This window comes from Cyprinus carpio, chromosome A23 (genome assembly GCF_018340385.1).
Source record: "Cyprinus carpio isolate SPL01 chromosome A23, ASM1834038v1, whole genome shotgun sequence".
Taxonomy (NCBI): domain Eukaryota; kingdom Metazoa; phylum Chordata; class Actinopteri; order Cypriniformes; family Cyprinidae; genus Cyprinus; species Cyprinus carpio.
The window spans coordinates 6,330,996-6,354,184 of NC_056594.1; the positions used below are offsets into that span (position 1 = coordinate 6,330,996).

The 23,189-nt window shown below is 36.1% G+C and overlaps 1 protein-coding gene across 1 annotated transcript in view; it reads right to left on the reverse strand.

Moving 5' to 3' along the window:
• LOC109092711 (adenylate cyclase type 6-like) overlaps window positions 1-22,973 on the reverse strand; it is a 58,914-nt gene extending 35,941 nt beyond the window's left edge. The window contains exons 1-3 of the mRNA XM_042712774.1: window positions 22,682-22,973; window positions 15,694-15,901; window positions 13,655-14,579 (exon numbers count right to left, since the gene is read on the reverse strand). Of these exons, the coding sequence (XP_042568708.1) occupies window positions 13,655-14,578 (924 nt within the window). The 5' untranslated portion in view covers window position 14,579; window positions 15,694-15,901; window positions 22,682-22,973. The remainder of the gene's footprint in view (window positions 1-13,654; window positions 14,580-15,693; window positions 15,902-22,681) is intronic.
• Between the last annotated feature and the right edge of the window lie 216 nt (window positions 22,974-23,189).

The window sequence follows — 23,189 nt, forward strand, 5'->3', positions numbered from 1 at the left end:
TACTGCACCCAAACAAAGTCTTACTGAAAGCTCATTTTTTGAGATATCAAACTAAAATTTGGAATACAGCTTGTTTAGATATTATGGCTTTGATTTTCACACAGAACAAAAGCATGTTTTGGAAAATATATATTTCCTATAAAAATTTTAGATAGTATTTTTGGGCATTTTTCATAATAAACTTAAATTATATAACTTTTTTAAAAACTTTATAAACAGGTAATAAATTGACAATAACTATTCCATATATATAATTTAGTACCATAAAATCACTTAAAAATTAGGGCTGTCAAATGATTAATCACGATTAATCACATCCAAAATAAAAGTTTTATTTACATAATATATGTGTGTATACTGTGTATATTTATTATGTATATATAAATACACACACATGCATGTATATATTTAAGAAGAATATGTTATGTTTATATATTAAATATATTTATATATAATATAAAATATAAGAATATAAATATATAAATGTATATACATGTAAATATTTTCTAAATACATAATTTATGTGTGTGTATTTATATATACATAATAAATATACCCTGTACACATACATATATTATGTAAACAAAACTTTTATTTTGGATGTGATTAATCGTGATTAATCATTTGACAGCCCTATTAAAAATACAAAATATTAAATAAAAAACTAACTAAAATGTAATTTATTAATTTCACAGAAATTAAAATTTTAAAAAATGTTATAGTATTTTTAATAGTAAATAGTATATGCTGTGGATTATTTAGCAATATTATGTACTTATTAACTATATACCATGTGTTATAGAAATGTCATAAGTTAATCAAATATTTTATAGACTATGTCAAAACAATAAATCAGGTGACCAAAGAGAGTCAAAAGTAGCCCAAAGCTGGATATTTTACAAATAAATTTGTATTTTGCAGTGTTGTTTTAGTTTTTATTACTTGCTATATACTAGGGCTGCACGATTATGACAAAAATCAACATAATTGTCGATTATTCCCTTGAAATTGTAATTGCGATTATTAATTACGATTATCACAATTTACACTGAATGATGTTTATACCATTGTTTAAAGCAACTGCATGTATTTTTAAAATGAAAAATGAAAATGAAAATAAACAAGCTGAAAACACTCTAACTGTAGTATTAAGCCTCAAATGTCATCTATACATCGGATTGGTTTCTTCTTTAAATTATAGAAAAGTACAAATATAAATGGTATTATAATGTTATACTAAAACTAAAATTAAAATAATGGGAAAACCCCTTAAGATAACATGTAGAAAGAAAAAAACACATCTTGAGCATGCAGAATAACATAAGTGGACTTTGAACGATTAATTGCTGCTTTGAACGATTATGTAATTGTGGCATCCATAATTGTAATCGCGATTAGAAATTCCATTAATTGTGCAACCCTACTATATACAAATAATATAAATGTTATTATTATTTATATATTATTATAGTATTAATTTGCTAAATTTCCTTTTAATTTTCAGATTTCATTTTAATTTTATTTAAAGTTTTTATCATTCTGTTATGTGTTTTTTTTTAGCTTAATAGTTAATTCAACATAAACTTATTTCAGATATTTGCCAAGGCAAATGTTTTAATCTAATATTTATATTTTATTCTATTTCAGTTTTATTTCAATCAACAACAAAAACAAATTTTTATATAGTTTTAGTTTAAATTTACAATAAAAACACTGGTATTTTGACTTATTATATAATCCACACCAACCAAACATGACATTATCTAGTAAATATGAACTAGAAAGCAGCAAATTGCAAAAAGAAAGAATGAGAAAAGGCAAGAAACTAGCAATTCTTCCCCAGAGAATACAAGCAGGCTTTTTTGAACGCTGTGGTCAGTGCATTGTTGAAAACATTTCCCACATAATTCATTTAAACCGCTAACATGATTTGTAATTAATAATAGGTCTGAACTGAGAAATGTAATTCAGTTTTGCCAGCTCACACACAGACACACACTCTGTCACACAGCAGCTGATGTCTGTTGTGTTTGCGAGCGAGGAGAAGAATTTCGAAGAGGACAGCCCTGAGGGAGGGTGTTGGCTGGAGGAAACAGGAGATTCTATTGTGTAAGTGCGAGTGTGTTTGTTTGGGCCTTGTGGATTTTGTGTGCTAATTGGTTTCAGAGAGAGGACAGCAACTCATTGGTTCAGAAGATGGATGCAAAGAGCAGAGAGACTAAAAGACAGCAACCAGAGAAAGAGAAAGAAAGAGAAGTATGACTACAGTATATCCCCTCAGGAAGTAAAAAAAATGGCAGGTGATCTAACATGAGCTCTCTCACACTTTACCTTTGTCTTCTTTTGCTCTTATTTCCTGTATTACATTACTTCTGTTTCCTTGCTCTGATTAATCTTCCAAAAAAAAAAGAAATTAAATAACCTGCGCATTTTAAGAATAAATTTGTATTTTGCAGTGTTATTTTAGTTTTTATTACTTAAATAAATATAAATACTTTTGTAAATAAACAATAATATAAATGCTATTATTATTTATATACTATTATATTTTATTTTTTTAGATTTGTAAGTTTTCATTTCGATTTTACATTTTGTTAGTTTTTTTAATTTAGCTTTTTATTTCTATTTAGCTTTAGTTATAGTTAATTCAACAAACTTATTTCATTTGCCAAGGCAACATTTCTAAGTTTTGTTTATGTTTTTTATATTTAGATTTTTTTCATATAATATTTATATTTTATTTTATTTCACCTTTATTTCAATCAACAAAACTTCTTATAATAGTTTGTTAACAATAAGAACACTGTTATTTTAAAGATAAAAAATAACAAACAAATAAAAATGATCTCTGAAAAACGAATTAAATTAAAATAATAAAATAAAATAAAATCTGGATCAACTGGATCATGACCATGTTTTTAGACAGAATTCACTGTTGCACTGCAGTAACCGCATCTTTAGCTAATTTGACAAAAGTCAACAACTCCTAATGGATTTTTTGAACATTTTCTAAAGAAAATGAGAGTGGTGCTTGCCTGTGCACAAATCTCTGTGATACTGTGGTCTCTAGATTTGGCTTGCAATGTAAAATCTGGTGCACACTGTACAATTTTGGCCACAGTTTTGCACATTTCTGTGATCCTCAAGGATTTCTGTTGTCTAGGATCTTTGATCGCCTAGTGGGACATATTCACAGATGGCGAATTAATGGTCTCTGTGATGAATCTTAGCCTGTGACAAAGTCCTTGCAGTGTCAGAAAATTTGGGTCGCGGTCTTACAGTGTTACATCTCTTACTTCTCATGAGAAAGGGCTCTCGAACTGGTGTACTATGAGTGTCACATCACTCACTGAGTGCCAATCACATAGTTTTTCATTAAATTACATAATATTTGTCTCAAATGGATGTTAATATACATATTGACTTCACCCAGGCATTTTTTTAGTAGTACTGTATGTTTGTCTTTCTGCATCACCTTGTACTTGAGAAATATGAATGAATACAGAATGAAGTGTCCAGTGTGTGACCAGCTGTCAATGGTGAATCGTAGATAAATATGGGAAATTTTCCCATATTTTGATAATGTGAAACTGATCAAATTTATATTTAAGATCCATCTCACTAGTTTCCACCCAGAGTGTATTCATGATCTAGTCCTATGGTCACAAAGTCTGTCACAATGAAGTACTAGACAGGAAGAGAAAGGAAGTTCCCCAAAGTAAACCTACTCACTGTACTCAAAATAGATGGGAATTCTTCTGGCTGGAGGTGATCGGAACCAGGACAAATGGCAGAATTTTTTTAATTATTATTTTAAACAAAGTTTAAAACTCAATGGACTCTAAATCTGTGCTTCGCAACCTTTTTGACTCAAGCCAATATCTGTGCATGTAACAACATGAAAAACTGGGTGGAACAGACATGTGTTAATGCTGGTGCTTCTCTAACATCATTATCTCAGAATAAAACAGGCTAAGAATAAAATCTGTACCGGACAACCAATATTTAGACACCCATGACTCACACGCCAGGGTCTGACCTACTCGCTCACCAGTTTCCTTTTGTGGAGAAAATTATTAAAAACTATTTTAAAAACATTAAAGAGAGATTGTTCACCCAAAATGGGAATTCTGTCATTATTTACTCATACTTATGTTGTTTATATTGCTGAACAGAAGAACTGGACCAGTCCAATTCATGATAGAATCATTTAGACTGGTTTTGTGAACCAGATCAAACAATTCATTATATGACTCAACCCTTATGCAAAGAAAATATTTTTCATATAGTAGTGATCAATATATTAAAGCGTTTTTCCAAAAGTGCGATATTCTAGTGAAAACAGCACTCCAATCGTTTCACCGTTTGTATCACTCCACTTGCAGAATTTCTTACAGTGAGTGTCATGGTGGACGCCCAAATCCACCAAAGTCTTATAAATAATATTGTTTTTGTGTCACGGAATGTAGTTTTAAGAGTTGTTTTTCTAGGTGAGAATGTGCGGTTTGTTAATAAAGATATGGTCTATTTGAAATTTGCTTCTATGTTTTCAGAGACGTGAGCTCATGAACCTGCCGAGAACAGCCTCACCTCAGCCTGATCTTCTGGAATTTACCACTGGCTCTGATGTCTCTATAGTGGTTAAACATTTTGGGTAAATCTAACGGAGAGTCTTTGGTCTTATTAATTCATTATTTGTTCCAGAGCAAATAGTTTTGGCTGATGGCAAAATCTCATCACGTTATATTTTACATATATTTAATGCTGTTGTTGTTTATTAAATATTAGTATTCAATAAATAATATTTCATATACATAATAGTAGTACTTAGCATTGGGAAACATCTAGGGTTGGGTATCGATTGGGTTTTTTACGATACCATTTTACGGTGCCATTTCGATACTTTTAAAACGGTACGGTGCCTAAACGGTGCCTGAACCGATACTTCAAAAAAAAAAAAAAAAAAAAAAAAAGGAGCCACAAAAAACTATGGATAACATTAAAAAACATTCAAAAATATTTAAAATAAATCAATAGCATTCACACGCTCCTTGGATGCTCTCATTTCCCAAGTTGTGCTTCTCTTACTCTAAGGCTAATAAATGTATTTCACAATCTGGGTCATTATTTAATACAAAACCACACATAATGTTTCTACTGTATCTCTGTCAATCACTCTGATATTTAGTTAAAATGAGTGCTGTCTGTCACTGTCTTTAATTAGTTCTGTGAATGACTGTATGGTCAATCTTTATACAGTAGCAACAATGTGCAAAAGTCTTAGGCACATTAGTATTTTCACTCCAAAAAAGGGTTTTAAGCCAGTTATTTATATCTTTTGCTGTACTGTGTCAGTAGGAAATATCAGTTTACATTTCCAAACATTCATTTTGCCATTAATTTTAATAATAATCTAGTGAGATTTTTGAATGCACAAGCAGTCTGACAACAGCCGGTGCTCCACACGGAGATCTGATCTCACCATCATCAAATCTGTCTGTGATTACATGAAGAAACAGATGAAACTGAGACAAACTAAATGTCTCTACAGCAAACAGACACACTACAGCAAAAGATAGAAATAACTGGCCGAACACCATTCTTAGGGGTGAAAATACTAACATGCCTAAGACTTTTGCGCAGTAGTGTATGTATAAAGTAAGTATATTTGAATAAGAATAATTAAAGCATGCGTTCATATATGTTAAGGGCTAGAGTTTCGCTGGAGGAAACTGTGTTGTGATGAGCGTTGAACGGAGCGAAACAGATACAGGTATTCTAACAATCTATCGATAAACACACCTTGTGTCCTCTGTTTCTGTTTGAGTCCGCTCGTGATCTGCGGATTGAAGCGCGTGCTGAAAGACGGGGAGGAGACAGGTCTGCCACTGTTTTCATATGAAATTTAAGCAGACTGACTCGATTGCGAATTTGTGTGCAGTTTATGGAGCTATAGCCCCACTAAAAAAGCCTAGCAATGCCCATGCTTCTTGTGTACATTTCGGAGAACCAGGACAAATATTTCAATTGATCACTCAGGCATTTAAGAGGCACTGAAATGAGGCACCGAAATCTGCGTTCTGATTTGGGTTGGTTCATACCTGTTACATAGGTACCCAACCCTAGAAACAGTGTGTGTGTTCGTGATGGTGATTTTAGTCAATTATTCTGATATTAGATGGCAACAAGAGACTGTTTTACGAGTCAGCCATAAATACTTTTATATTGAAAGAGATTGAAACAGTGGGGCTGGACTGGTATTGTAGGGCTGGGGGAATCTGTCAAAAATATTGTAGCGATAATTGCCTTTAAAAATATTATAATATCCGATAATATCGTCTACCTAAGTTTATCATGGTGAAGTTGGACATTTTGGTGGTAATTGTAAGAATGATAAATGCATTTTATCAGCCTTGTTTTTAAACTTGTAGTTAAGCTATAACGTATTTGATATTTATCATGTATGACTAAAATCATGCAGGGATTAAAAACGAATTCGGAGGAAAAATGTTAAGTTTTTTAGCCTACTAGTTCGGAGGTCTCTTTTGGCCTGTTTTTAACTAAATAGAATTTATAGTGCTATATCTCAGCTTAATTAAACATAATTATATTGTATACACTATTTAAAAAATCTGTAAAAATATTGCACTGAAATATTCGCTGAAAGAATTTGCATATTTTAATTATACCTGTCATGTTTGTGGTTTTTCATCATTATACAGTCGGTTTAAATAAATATGACATTTAATATGACTCCACGATCTGCTTTTGAAGAAATATCGTATTTTATTTTAGATATTTTGAAAAACCTGGGTAACCAAACAGTTGCTGGTCCCCATTAAATTTGAGAGTATGAAAAATACTATGAAAGTCACTGTGGACCAGCAACTCTTTGTTCTTTTACGTTCTTCAAAATTACATTTATGTTCAGCAGAAGAAAGAAACTCATTCAGGTTTAAAACAACTTTTGACAGAGTAATTGATGGTATAAAAATAGAACACTATGACAGAACTGACAGACAGATGACAGAATTTTTATTTTTGGGTGAATTATTCCTTTTTTAATAAAACAGCAAATCACAAACAGAAAAATCACTCACTACTCTTGACTGAAGAACCAATACAGTTGGTTTGCTTTAATAATAATAATAAATATATATAGTGTTTAATTTTATCATTTCTTGAATGTTCCAGCTGAATATTGTATCTAAAAATAAAGCACTGTTTTATTTGTACATTATGTGCATTTGTCATGTGTATCTTTGTTCTTATTTTTTAATAGCAAATAAAATAATGAACGATTTTTATCTTCGCCCGAACAAAAAAATTCACCATTCTTTTTTATATTTTGTTACCTTGAAATGCTTTGTCTTTATAATAGGGAAATTAGTTTGGCTGTAATGCTGACAACTTGCAAAATAGTAAAACCAACATGACAAAGAATCGTGATAAAATCGTGAATCGTGATTTTTTTTTAAAAATAAATAAATCATGATAGGATATTTTTACCATATCGCCCACCCCTACGCACATATGTATAGACCAAAGCAGCAAACAAGGTGTGAAAAACCTTGTAACGACATTTCTGAGTCATCAGCCCAGAATCCAAACACCCCTTCCACATCGATGTACTACAATTAATCTGTATGAGAACTAGTGAGCGAAAGCGTGTGCACGTGCACAGCTTAAAAATAGATTTACGACTGTATGAATTGTTCTATAAATAGGACCTATCTATGGCGTGGTATTAACAACAGCCAGTTGTAATTCTTGTGGTCAGTTTTAACTCCTCTCAGACTGCCGGGACATCTGCAAACCAACATTAAGTCTCAGATCACGCAGATTATTGAGGGCAGGCATACTCAGGCACACACCAGCAGAACCAGCAGGGATGGTGTGCTGGTTTAATGAGTCACAGAGGAAAGGGGAAATGCCTGGATGCAGTGTCCACACTGCAGGATAAATTGGCCTGTATAACACTGCAGCTTTCTGAGAAATCTACACACAGATCCGCTTCAGCCTATTAGAGATAAGAGCATGTCATTAGCGCTCGTTCTTCCTAAAAAAAAAAAAAAAGGACTACAAAGGTCACGCTCAAAGGATTTATGAAGGAACAAAGTGGTAGTTTCAAATGTACATGACACATTTTATTGGGAATTTATCATTGCCTATTTTAACACTTCCTTGTAGCCATTATGAAAAAAAATTGTAAAACAAAATACAAATGTTTGAAAATTAGGTGTTTTTTTTCTTTGCTAACTAGCATCAGGATTTATCATACACAAGTGGTTTTGATTGATTTATACTGTATTTTTACACATAATGTGAAAGATGTGAAAGTATTGTCCATAAAAGAAAACATTTTTTCAAGAACCTCTTGATTCATCATAATTTCTGCCTTTTTAAAAATATCTGATTATATTATAAATACAGTTCAGTTAAATATTCAACACAGTCTCAATGAAAACATTTAATACTTTTGTAAGAAACATGATTTGTTAATAAAAAAAAAATTTGAACCTTAACCCCTAAACATAACTCTCAGTGGGGCATAAGTAGGTCATATGAATACAAATAAAATAGATTGTAAAAATTCATACACATACATAAATTGTAAATTGTAAAGAGACAGCATAGCACAGCTGAATTTTTAAAATATGAGTCTTCCTATTCATTCTCCAATTAAAAAATTGTCTTACCTGATTCAGGAGACAAATATACAAAAGACTTAACACTGTTTACAAACAAAAACTCTTTCTGACGGCACTCGTTCACTGCAGAGGATCCACTGGTGAGCAAGTGATGTAATGCTACATTTCTCTAAATCTGATCCGATGAAAAAACAAACTCATCTACATCTTGGATGGCCTGGAGGTGAGTAAATTTTCAGCAGGTTTTTGGGTAAACTATCCCTTTAAATGGAAAAGAGCAGCCTGGACATTCATTAAAATATCTTCTTTTGTATTCCACAGAAGGTCATAAGGGTTTGAAACAACATGAAAGTAGATAAATAATGACAAAATGTTCATTGGGTGAAGCATGTTCTTAAAAATTCAAGACTGCTCATCTAATCTACTTAAAGTTTATCTTAAATTCTATCATGTTTGTCCTTCGTTAAAATTAATAAAAATTAAGAAAAAGTGTTCTGGTACTCATGGAGTGTAAACATTGCATGGTCAACTAGTCAGAATCTTGACGGTTTAAAAAAAAAAAACATAACCAATAGTGCCTTTGACAAGGCCAATGCATATCAAAACCTTGAAGGATTATAGCGAGTAAAACACATTAAGATAAAATAAAATAACTTTGACTCTTTACCTCAGAAAAACAAACAAAAGAGCTTGTTTACAGAAATGACTCACTCCATTATTATTGTACCACAGACTATTGTAAGTTTGTGGCTGTCAGCACAAATTATTTTCTGTGTTAATCAATTGAGCTGAACCAAAACTATTCTTATTACATTCCATGATCCGCAGTTTAATAATTGTGGTCTCTGCTTAATGTCTTGATAATAATATCCAAAACCAACTTGCCCAGAAATACATAGTTTTAAAAAAAGGAGAGTCATTTTAATATGTGTTGACTTAATCAAATGTTAAGGCTTCTGATAAACGGCACAGACGTACTGCAAACATTGAAGACTAATGCAAATAATCCAGCAAGTATACTACATAGTGTTCCATTGATTCCTCACTGAGATCTGCTAACCCTTTAATTAAAAGATGGAAATGTGTTGTAAGCAACCCGTTCCTTCCTGCATTAATGGGGCCAAGCGTTCTGCTTTGTCTTTCTGATTGTTTATAATGAAATGACCTCCTGTTCCCATTCTCTCCCACTACTTTGTACATTAGAAATAAATAGTTTCACAGTGCACTATGGTCATACAGTGACCCGCAGGTCAAGACCTCACCCTCTATCCCTTCATACACACCGACCTCCTCCTGGCCCCCAAAACTCCTCACACACACACAAATACACACACACACACACACCCTAGAGAAAAGTACAAAGGGTCCCTTGTGTAGGAGCACAGAGGCCTGGGAGACAGCGCTTAACATAATTCTGATATTTTTATGGGAGGAGCGCAAGGAGAGAAAAGGATCTCCACTGCCGGGGCGATTCATTCAACCACGCTGCCTGACCTTCATCCTACCCCCGAGGTCCTTGGCTTGACTCACAACAACACACTGTGGCCACAGATAGCACAGCCAAAGCCTGCCACAGCGCTTTCCAACATGCTAGCATTACACAGGCCATACAGATGATACATGCTAATACTAACAAATACATAACACACTAGAGCACCAAAGGCCTGTTTATACCAAATTTATAGAATTTTTTCTGTAGGTTAGTTTACAAATTTCCACCATTTTGTTTATATGAGATGACAGGCCCTCCATGTAAAACCCTACCCTCCAAAGACATCTCAGCCAACCAGATGTCAGCAAAATGATTCACAAACAAAAATATTTTTTAGGCGGAGACCCTAAAATGTCTATTTTGGGGGGTGGTAAAATGCTCATATATTCAGTAGTGATGCACTGAAATATTGACAACCAATAAGTTTTGGTTGAAATGGCAAAAAATGAAATTTGAATTTTTTTAGGCAAAATGGTTTTGGAGAGCCCTCATGCTATCCTGGGTGAATATGACTTTCTTCTTTCAGACAAATACAATCAGAGTTATATTAAAAAATGTCCAGGCTCTTCAAGCTGTATAATGGCAGTGAATGAGTGTCGAGATTTTGAAGTCCAATAAAGTGCATCCATCCATCATAAAAAGTGCTCCACGCTGCTCCGAGGGGTTGATAAAGGCCTTCTGAAGTGAAGCGATGAGTTTGTGTAAGAAAAATATCCATATTTAAAACTTTATAAACTATAATCTCTAGCTTCTGCTGACTGTCGTACGCATGTTCACGAGAGAGTGTCGTTCCAGCGGCTGACGTAGGGCACGCATTGCGTAAGCTCTGGTGAGAATACGCTAGTCTCACGAGAACAAAGTTTTGTTTACGGCGAAGGAAAACCAGTCTCCTCTTGGCTTATATCGAAATCCTCTGACATTTTTCTTTACAAATCCTCATTTTGTACCTCTAATTCGTGACCGGTGTTTTGTTTTGCTCTCCTCTGCGTTTCCGTGTTCGTCACTTCTAACCGGAGCTTATGTTACGCCTACATCCTCCACTGGAACACCACCTTCTCGTGATCCCGCGTGTATGACAATCTCGACACCCATTCACTGCCATTACAAAGCTTGGAAGAGCTTTCAGGACATTTTTAATGTAACTATGATTTTATTCATCTGAAAGAAGAAAGGCATATACACCTATGATGACTTAAGGATGAGTAAATCATGGGATCATTTTCATTTTAGGGTGAACTATCACTTTAAATGTGGTGTGACAGATCACTGCAGCACCTCAGCTCAAGCGGCAAGTGAACCGAACATCTCTTCCTATTTATTACTAGTTATAGCACAAAAATAAATAAGAATGAACATCAGAAGGTGTGTTGATAGAAACAGTACAACTTATTGAAATCTATCATGTCTCTAGTAAACACTCACTGTTTCAGCCACTAAAAGGCATCAATAAAACAACTCTGTACAGTCTGTCACATAATGTTACAATTACCTCAGGAAAACAATTCAATATCCACAGCTGTCAGTCAATGAAAAAAAAAGAAATCTAGAGATGACTGAAAAGATTCCAAAAATATATCAGTTCCAAGATCTATTGAACGCCTAGTCAATTGATGATGTTCAAATATCTTAGTGAATTTTGAGTACAAATTGTGGAAAATGAGTGTTTAATTTCAGCGATTTTATATACATCTCACCTGCTGTCAGCCACATTATATCAGTCATCAGCAATCCTTGGCTGCGTTTCCCAAAAGCTTCAACAGTCGAGTAGATATTACAAACCACTGGCACCAATGGTCTCTACGATCTACTTAAACTTCCAATACTTTGGGAAACACATTTGTGGTCTCACTCTGTACATACTGAAAAACCCTATTTGTTTATTCTACATTCTTCTAAAATGACTTTTACAGCCATTGATCATCCACAGATTGTTGACTAAGTTGAGTCAATACCGTAAAAGCAGAACCATTTATAGGCGAGTGTGTTCACATGATGCTGGCCAGTCACGCTGACTGCTGCCATGCCCTATCTCAGCTTTGACAGAATCCATTCACTAAATGAATGTCTATCTCAGTAACAGGTTACCAATTAACTGATAAAATAACACACCACACTGACAAGAAATCATTATTAGTAGACAAAAACAAAAGGGTATTCAAAAGTATGCAAAGCCAAATGGCAACTGTGACTAATAGATAGTGCCACCAACTCCAAAGAAAGAGAAACGTCCATGCTAGAGGTCCCTCTCAATCGTGCTAATGCAGTGAAGACACTAACAGTAACTCAAACAAACTCACGAATGTCAGCGCTGTGGGTGGAAGTGTGCATGCGATCAGGTGACTGATTACCGTGGTGGAATTCAATTCTGAGTGTTTGCATAATTGACACTCTACAGTATAGCATGTCTTTACATTTAAACACAACCAGGACAAAGGCAGTAAATACAGATACAGAACAGAAGCATAATTCTAGACAGGTGGAAGTAGTCAAACCTCAGTAAACAAATAAACCCTAAATAACTAATACAGTTATCTTTGTTGAAATAATGAAAGTGTTGTGCAAACCTTTTTGTATTTAGATATTTTCAAAAGCATCTAGCAACTAGTAAACTAATAGTCAACTAATCAGTCTTAGGGTCAATGACAAGTATGATTGTCCATGGTAAAGAAAAGGAAAAACTAGTTAAATCTAGTTTGAACACACATGTGCAAAGTCCAAGTTCTGTTGGTTTTATGTGGATTTTTTAAACCATTGTCAAGAAAAGATTTTCAAAAAATGTTATGTATTTTATATGTATTTTAAATGTGTATTATTCTAGGTTAAAAAGTGTCTTTATATATCTATTGAGAACTAATTCATAAGTCATGAGAGTCTGAAGCATACTTTTTATGATATAATTTTCTGTTTTGTTTTTTCATCTGCAATGTGGCTTTAATTTAAATTTAAATTATTTTAATTTAAATAATATAAGACTTAATATAAAATAATAATATATTACTTAATAGGATTTTATTTAATATTTTCTTTTCTTTTAATGAGGCTTCATTATGATATCAGGATATTTTTTCATTTAAATTCAGAATCTTCAGAAAGTCATTGTGATGCATTTTAATGCATTTATAAATAAATTACTAAAGAGATGATGTCATTGACCCCTTAACTAGAAGCCCTAAACAATTCACATTTCTTAGCTTTTACATAAAACGTCTTCTTGAGAGCAACAGAATGGAACAGAAATCAGCAGATCCCATTTCTTTCAAAGGTGGACTGTTTTTAACTTGAAAAGGCACATTTTATGATGGGATGCTCAAAAATAGTGCAAGACATGCATCTGCATTTTCATGACTCTCACAGTGATGCTTTAAATGGGATGAGTTTAAAGATACCACTTTTCAAAGGAAGTACTTTTTCGATGGAGCCATTCTCAATTCCCAACCCTAGTCATCCTCAAATATAATCAAGGAATAGATAAAAGTCAAACCTGAAGTTTAGCTGGGACAAAGAGACCTACCTGTTTCCAGAGGAATTCATCATCCTGATTAATCCTCCACGTGGTGAGGAGGTGTATGGAAGAGAGCACTCCTCCGCTGAGCACTGCCGCCCTCATCCGCACGGGCAGCAGCGTGTAGATGATGTAGATGAAGAACACGGACCACCAGATCCCCTCGGAGGCGCTGCGAGGGGCCACCATCAGCACCCCGAACACCTGCACCACGATTAGCACTCCAATCACAAGGTAGCTGACCATCCACATGTAGTCCTGGTGGAACCCGTTTCGGTTGCACACCACCATTAGCACCAAGAACAAGGCCATGGCCACAGAGAACACGGAGGGGTAGACCACTTCGGGCTGTCTGTGGATGCAGTGGAAGGTGAGCATGACCCCACAAACGATCACCAAGACGCCCATCAGCATCGTGAGTGAGCTCTGGTTGAGCCTAAAGAAGTAGCGCTGGTAGAGACGCTCCAGTTTGCGTGACTGGAACTTCTTAGATTGGAACACCCGAACCACCCGCTGCCAGCAGTCCGCCGTCGTCACCGAGCCAGCGCCGCTGGCCGTGTCATCGCTGGAGCCGTCACAACCCAAGCCACACCCTTTCCTCCCCTTGACCTCGCCATCCTCGAAACCCAGGTCCACAGATTTAAGCCCCACCCCCTCCCCCCCACCCCCCACTTTCCCATAGTGGTCTTCCTGCCATCCGCAGCGCACACCGAAGTTGCCCCCGCCCGTACCTCCTCCTCCTGACCGGGTAGCCTGAGCGTGGGACGGCTGGGGAGGAGGCTCCATGGCTTCCATGTCCCGCAGGCAGCTCATGTAGCGTGGGTTGCAGAGAGAGGAGCCAACCTTGCGCTTGGACTTCTTGCCATTGCGCTCGCCCCACGCGGCCTTACGGTCATCCACTCTGGCTACTAGGAAGCCGTTGATCCAGGACATTCTGTAGGAAAACCAGGGTTCAATGACAGTGTATGATGGCACCCTACCATGTTTATGTGGGTCAATGACAAAAACAATTTAGTTTAATGTTGGTTTAATATGGTTGGTTTAAAATGACATCTATGAAATCTATGTTAAGACAACAAATGACCTACTTCAAGGTTCTGACCAAGGATGTGTGTCAATACTAGTTTTACTTGATCTTAGTGCTGCATTCGACAATATAGAACATGACATACTCTTAGGCCGACTACAATATTACACTGGTATTTAGGGACAGGAATTACAGTGGTTTAGATCGTACTTAGCAGACCATTACAATTTTGACTACTTAAATGGTGAAAAATCTGAGTTAAAATCAGTAAATTATGGGGTGCCGCAAGGATCCGTCTTAGGCCCTCTGTTATTGTCAATATAAATGCTGCCACCTGGCAAGATTATTAGAAAACATGGAATTAGTTTCCACTTCTATGCCGGTGATACTCGTTTATATATTTCATTTTGAAAAAGTGTGTTACAGATATAAACATTGGATGACCAGTAATTTTCTCCTATTAAATTCAGACAAGACTGAGGTATTACTTATTGGACCAAAAACCTGCTCACAGAATCTCTTAGAATACAATGCATCTAGAAGGATGTACTGTTATGTCATCATCTTCAGTTAAAGACCTGTGTGTTAGATTAGACAGCAACTTATCTTTCGAAAATCATATTTCATATGTTACAAAAACAGCCTTCTTCAAAATATTGCTACTGACTTTACAACTGTGAGCAGCAAATCAGCATATAAGACACTAAAGAATGGAGTAATGATGCTGAAAATGCAACATCACATGAATAAATTACATTTTAAAATATACTCAAATAGACAACAGCTATTTTAAATTGTAAAACATTTCACTATAATACAGTTTTTACTGTATTTTTAATCAGATAAATGAAGCTTTGATGAGCATAACAGACTTCCAAAAATACTTTAAAAATCTTACCCCAGTGTATGAACTGCAATTTGAATTTACTTTTAAATAAAAAAATTAACAGATGACGTCATTGACTCATGCACATAGCAGAATGTATAGATGAAATGATGCATATTTTGTGGATCTCTTTACCTGTGTGGGTTCTGGTGTGCACCCCAGCCCTGATCTTGCTGTCTGAGACACTCATTTAGAGCGGTGGATGGGCGAAAGCAAAAATGTAGAGTTCTGATAAGTGAGTGATGATGATCAGGGAGTCCAGTTTCGTTTAGTTACTGAAGAGTGGCCTGATGGATCTGAAGATCTGATACTTTGTTCTACTGTATCTTCATAATGTCTGGATCTGTTGATGATAAACCATCAATAGAAACAATGTAAGATGAATAAAATCCATTAACAGAATCGATCCATCTAATGAACTGAATGATTTAAAACTCCGCAAATTTAGTAGAGGGCACTGCATGCTTTCACATAGTCTAAAATTTGTTTTAGTGAGTCATCAGTGAGTCACAAGGCTGGAAGGACTGGAGATTCTGCTGAAGATTTGACAGGAGATGTTTGAGAAAGAGAGTCAAGACATCAGCAAGATCAAATGACAAACTCTGAATCAATTCAAAATGAGGACATTTGCAGAATGAGTATAAGTGAGATAAATGCCTTTAACTAGTACATTGTAATAATCTCAATATATTATTTTCAAATTTCATTTCTCTATTTCACCATTATCATTTTTATTACTTGTAAAACACAAACAAAAATCACAATAAGCACTACATTTTCATAGCACAGGTTCATTTAAATCTAGAGTTAGGGGTGTAACGATTCATCGATATGGATCGATACATCGATACGATGTCTGACGATACGATGCATCGATGCCACACGTAAAATATCGATATCTGTAATATAAATAGGCACCTTATTTGGCACCGTCCACATTTTCAAATAATGTCAGTCTATGCATTACCGCCAACGCGTGCATTCTCGCTCAAACTCACGTATCAGGACGTGATATAAAGACTGCCCGAAGGCACAAGGTGAAGCATAAAAGACGCTCGGGGTTGTTGGTGGAACAGTCGAGCGCTGTGCGCACACAGACAGCCGCATCTAGACCGCGTGAATACTAAATCGAGCTTACGCATCGGTAATAAAACGTCCCTCACACGGCTCTGGAGGTTGAATAAAGGCCTCCTGTAGCAAATCCATGCGTTTTTGGAAGATAAATATCCATTTCAAATGTAATAAACACTTTTTTCTCACTTCTGCTGACTGTTGGAACACGTGCAGGTGGATGACGTAGTATGTCAGCGCTGCGTGGTTAGTGATGAACGCACAGAGAGAACACAAAATGCTGTTCATGAATTAGAAGCACAAAACAAGGATTTATAAAGAAAACCGTCTGAGGATTTTGATATAAGCCAAGAGGAGACTGGTTTTTCTTTGCTAAAGTATGGAAACTTTATTTCCTTTGCTCCTACATTTCCCAGAGGCGCGCGCTTCCGCCTGCACGTCTTCCATGTCCCACTGTCAGCAGATGTGAAAATTACGTTTGAAATCTGGATATTTAACTTACAAAAACGCATGGATTTGCTACAGGGGGCCTTTATTCACCCCCCAGAGCCATGTTATCACAGATGCGGTCACTTTATTTCACGTCTTCTGAACTGTTGACAACAAACACCTGCTTACCTCCAATGAAAGGCCTGGAAGAGCAAGGACAATTTTTAATATAACTCCGATTGGATTCGTCTGAAAGAAGAAAGTCACATACACCTAGGATGCTTCAAGGGTTTATTGTTTATTGTTTATTTAAAAGGATCCCCATTAGCTGACGCCGAAACGACAGCTAGTCTTCCTGGGGTCCAAACAATACATACAAAACCCAATAATTACAATCACAATTACTCCCAAATATATCATATGTAAATACACATGAGAGAACAAAAAAAAACAAAAAAAAAAAAAACAACAATACAAAAAGTACTAATTAAAATAATAATAAAATAATGAAAAACAACATAGCACATAATACAACCTCACTCAACAAGGGTGAGTAAAACATGGACGAATTTTAATTTTTGGGTGAACTAACCCTTTAAGAATCATGCAAATAAAGCTTTATTGACTCCAACACTGCATATAAAAAGTATCACTGCATAAGCAGATATGATTACACTGCTCTCTGGAACACTTGATTTGCATTGGACAAATATTTCCAAGTAACTGCTGTAAAACTGACTGCTTAACATTAATTTACGACTTTGCATTAATCCACGCTGCCTAATTGTTCAAAGATTTTGGACTCACGTTTTTTAGTATTGCATATTAAATTTAGAGGACAAGGCATATTGCAGGATATGCCACTTTCTATCAATCATAATTCTGTCATATTTGTTTGTTTAATCTGAAAGCAACAGTCCCGGTATATATCCTGCCTAATCAGACAATGACAGATTATCAGAGGTAAGAAGTGATCATTTTAAACAGATCCACCAGCTGTCAATCACTCAGTCCTAGCAGCAAATAGAGCATATTTGTCTCACATATCTGGACCAGCTGGTGATGCTGAACAGTAATAACGGAGAAACAGGAATTTGTTAGTTTCTGTCTTCATCCCTTCACTGGCACATATTCACATGTATTGGGCATTTGACTGATGGGAAGTCTGACTCATTGAATTGGCTCTTCTGAACAGTTCATTTCTATCAGACTCAAAAAGGATTCAGTGGTTCTTTACATTATGACAAGGTCCCTGACATCTTAGCATGACATATTAAATAGTCTACAACATTCCAGTAAAGACAAATATAGGCATACTGATGTTAACTGTGGTTTTTATTTTACATTTTATTGATATGTGTTTCTTATAATGTCATGTATCCTAGTTTACTTTGTTGCAGCTTATAAAACAGTGAAGCTAAATGAAATTTACATTTACATTAAACAATGGTAAAAATCATGTACATCTCTCATTATTGCACTTTGTAACAATAATAATAACTCTCAATAAAATTGGCTATTTTAATATGCTTGTTGATAAAACTGTCAACCAATTCAAAAACCTGTTTCCAGTAGCATTTATGCCTATTATGGCTATGTACATTTCAATTTCTATGTACATTTCAATGCATTGTGTATTTTTAAATTTGTATATACATTTACCAAACTGGGGTTTCTAACAGCTGAGGGAATGACAGCAAAGTTGACATCTTTCTCTCTTCTGATCAGTACAAACAATCTGTTCGATATTGTTTTCTTCTTTTGTAAAGCCATAGTCATGCTATTGCTACTTTTTCTTTTGCTATTGGAGCAAATGGAAATGCAAAAAAAAAAAAAATAGCTTATATGTGTACCATAAGTTTCCATTTACTTCTAAGTTAACCAAGTTACGACTTCCACATCTGAGAAAACCAGAAATATGAAAAGGGTCCATTAACGTAACTTACTTTTTACCACACTGGTTCTCGACTCAATAGAAATACAATATAAAGTATGATAGAAATAGTAAGCGTAGTGCTGGTATGCTATTTCTAATTCAGCCAGTTTACTCGAGAACCGCTTTGGAACGATTCAGTCCAGTTTATGAACAAATCACTCTGTTCTAAAAACCGATTCATTAATAAGCTCCAAGTCAAAACAGGGATTCATTCACGAACCGAACATCGCTCATTCTGACAACAGAATACATTTATGCACAGTACAACACATATTCAGGGGCAGTTCTAGACCACAGTAACTGGGGGGGGGGGGGGGGCAGACAGGGGCCACTTGTACTTTTAGGGGGCACAATTTTAAAATTTATCTTAATCTACTTTAAGTATTATTCATTCAATAATTTTTCACCATGTCATGTATCACACTGCAATCTCTAGAAGTAATCTATAACAATTTCAACTAAAATGAATGTTTCATCATGTTTAATTTATTTGACAAATAATTTTGTATTGGAGTGTCAGGGGCATCATCCACTCATTATTTTTGAGGGAGCACAAGTGAAGGGGGGGCGGGGTCTCATGCTTGTCATGTGACACACAGCAGCTACAATACCACTGTATAACTGATATAGGCTTATGTCCCTGTTGAAAACAAAACAAAACAATAAAACCATCCCAGATAATTGTAATGGTTTCCACTACAAATAACCATTACCAACATTACAAACCATCAACCTTTAACCATTAAAACCATTGCTGAAGTGTGTTTTGGGGCATATTCCATTAGGATTTATTGGTTTTAACAAGTTTTAACCAATTACCAGTAGAGACCAACAGGGTCCATTACAGTTTCCAGTAAAACCAATACAAGTCCCATTATAACCAGTAAAACCATTACAAATTTTGTAATGGTATCTATTTTTTTTTCAGAAGGGCTTTTATTAATTTTTTCTTTTTATTCGAAATATTCCCAAAATATATATCATGAAATATCTCGATTCTCATATATGTGTAAGTAAATGCATTTTGCACCTTTATAGATTATGTTAGTTGATGGGACAAGGGAAATAAAATCTGCCTTTTTACTTAAGAACCAGATATGGGTGTCATTCCATGAAATATTTTTAATACGACTAACTTTGTATTTAATGTGAATTTAATAAAAACATTGTGCGTTACTAATTATCCTGCAGTGTTGGGGAGTAACTAGTTACATGTAACGGAATTACATTATTTAATTACAGAATAAATGTAACTGTAATCAGTTACAGTTACAAATAAAAAAGTGTAATTAAATTACAGTTACAGTACTTATGAAAATGTTAATGATTACAAAGGGGATTACATTAGAATATTTACACACATCCACATACAGATTTAATTGATTTCTTTCCAAAATTGCACTGACTACTCTGAGACATACGACCATATAATTCCCGCGATGCAGAAAACACAGTCTGGTTCGTAGAATCCAGTTATAAAAACTGAATTCTTATATCCTAACGCGGACGGAATATGCCACATTTTGGATTGTAAAGTCTGATTTTGTGGTGGATGTGTTCAAATGTGATCATCTTAATTCTACTGATGAATGATTGTGAAAGTCTGCAGTGTTGAGCACTACTGTAAGGTTAACCCTGCATGGTGTAAAAGGCTTAAAATGATTAACAGTTGCAAATAAACATTCATTCGAAATTTAGAAAAGTAATCAAAAGTAATCAGTTACATTACTTTAATAAAGTAATTGAAAAAGTTACACTACTATTACATTTTAAATAGGGTAATTTGTAATCTGTATCCTGTTACATTTCCAAAGTAACCAACACTGTTAGCCTGTAACACTTTCATTGTACAAAAAGTGAGCAAAGAACTTTACATTATCAAAGAATATTTTCACTTCAGTCCAGCGAGTTCAAGCACTCTCAAAAACTCCTGTAATAATCTCTAAAGCTATTTACACTATGAAATTAATATCTTACCTACATTCGTAAAGTACATCTTCACTGTTGTTTCAGATGAGAGAATTTGCCAGAGATTTAGTCAGACAGCGCGCGCGGTGACGACACAGGGTGTTTCATCAGTGACTCATCTGAACGCCTCTGATTGGTCCTTACATTCATAAACTCAACAGAATAGTATGTGATTGGTTATAATGCGCAGTGCTTTAAAAACGCGTGTCTCTGGCTCTGTGCCAGCCAGCGAACGTAGGTTTGAATTTAGCAGCTGGTGATGTTTTTTCTTTATATATATATATATATATATATATATATATATAGAGAGAGAGAGAGAGAGAGAGAGAGAGAGAGAGAGAGAGAGAGAGAGAGTTTACAAGAAAAACTGCGCATTTCACCCAAAATTTATTGATGTGATATGATTCCAAATTTAGGGGGGCCGAAGGGGGGGCTAAGCTTGTTGACGGGGGGCACAGCCCCCCCACCCCACCCGCCTACCCCCTAGAACCGTCCCTGCACATATGAACTCTTATAACCGATCTAATCTGAGTCATATTCAGAATCTATTCTGAGGCCATACTGAAGAATGGCACTGCACAAATATGTGGTTGTATCTGTAACGTGGCGCATCCTCGCTGGCGCTCGTATCGTGTTGTATTCCCTCCGGGACATTTGCACGACATTTCAACAGCCGCGCACTGACGTTACATAATGCAAATATAGAGATCGCAGTGTCGCATCAGTCTCAACACTATTTGTTATTAATTTAAATCCCCGTTTCCTGTCATGGAAGACAGCTGCATCAATCACATTGTGCTTCCATTTAAAAACAGAAAATAAAACGCCTATTTACGCAAGACAGCATCGACGCGCGTGCATATAAACATCAACGATCGCCAAAACATATGCAAGCTGCATAATTTCAGCGCTTTATCGATGGCTCAAGATGCCAGAAGAACTATGCAGCATTTCTCCCATAGGCCGTTTGGAGATGTTTCGTTACATAACACTGAGTGTGTGTTCAGTGTGTGTGTGTGTGTGTGTGTGTGTGTGTGTGTGTCATATTCGCAGCAGTGACCGTGTCGTGGCTGTTACAGTAACAGTGTGCGGATACTTTCGCAACACAGCATGTCACACCCGACCGCCAAGTGTGGGCTACACAGCCCCGTCCTTCACCCAAAGTGCCGAATTCTAGCGCGCTACAGGCCGTGCACACGTCCACTCGGTCCATATCTGCGGTGGACACGTTATATAGGGATCATAACGTGCGAAACATTCCAACGCATCAGTCTTCGTCGTCTTGTTTAACAGAGGAAAACACGCACATCTCAACCATCAGATAAACATAAAGCCTTATGCCTCAAGCCTCACGCATGACATCTAAGTAGACCGGCAGCTGCGGTTTTGCGCGTAATTTCACTTTTTTTTCGGGAGCGTTCGACCTTTAGGGCAACATCAGCAGTGTGAGCTAAGACAGGCATTGCGTTGGGACGTTTAATCTTGAATATATCGCTGGTGTGAATGGAGAGAGGGGTGTTGCATTTGGCCGTTGCTTATTCGCCATGTCAAAACTCAGAGCTAATGCTGCATTAAAGCCGTCTACACGCACGCATCCGACTCTTCCGAATTCCCCTGTACAAGGCAAACGCGTGTATAACGTTTGTCCATCAGAAGCCACACTAGTAAGCAGCCCTACATAAAACATGACTGATCACCCTAAAAAAAGATCTGACTCACCGTGGACATCTCTCCAGTTCGGGCGCTACAGCGGTGCCGTCTCGAGCGCGCGCGGTCCTCCGGTCGCTCCGCGTCCTTGTTATCGGTAGGTCGATGTGTCTTTTGCGGGCATCGAGGACGAGGGGACTGAGGGCCACAGACGGTGAAGCTCTGCCTCGCTTGTGCTCCCGTCGTTTCCCAGCCTCTCCCCCTTCACACAGACGCGGTGCCAGTCTCGGTCTCCACGCGTCTCAACACTCCCCCTAAAGGCCTGCGAACAAGCAGCTCCTCACTGCCAGCTGCTTTCACCTGTCCTCCTCCTCCTTCTCCTCCTCCTCCGCTCTCATATGGAGACAGACCCACAGACTACAATGTTATTTGGTTTCCCACCATGCAAAATATCACCAAGAAGAAAGAAAGTCATACAGGTTTGGAACCACATGAAGGTGAAAGTTAAAATGATGAAAATGGATGAAAACTTTTTATTTTTTAGTGAACTAACCCTTCAAACCATAATATAAGATTTACA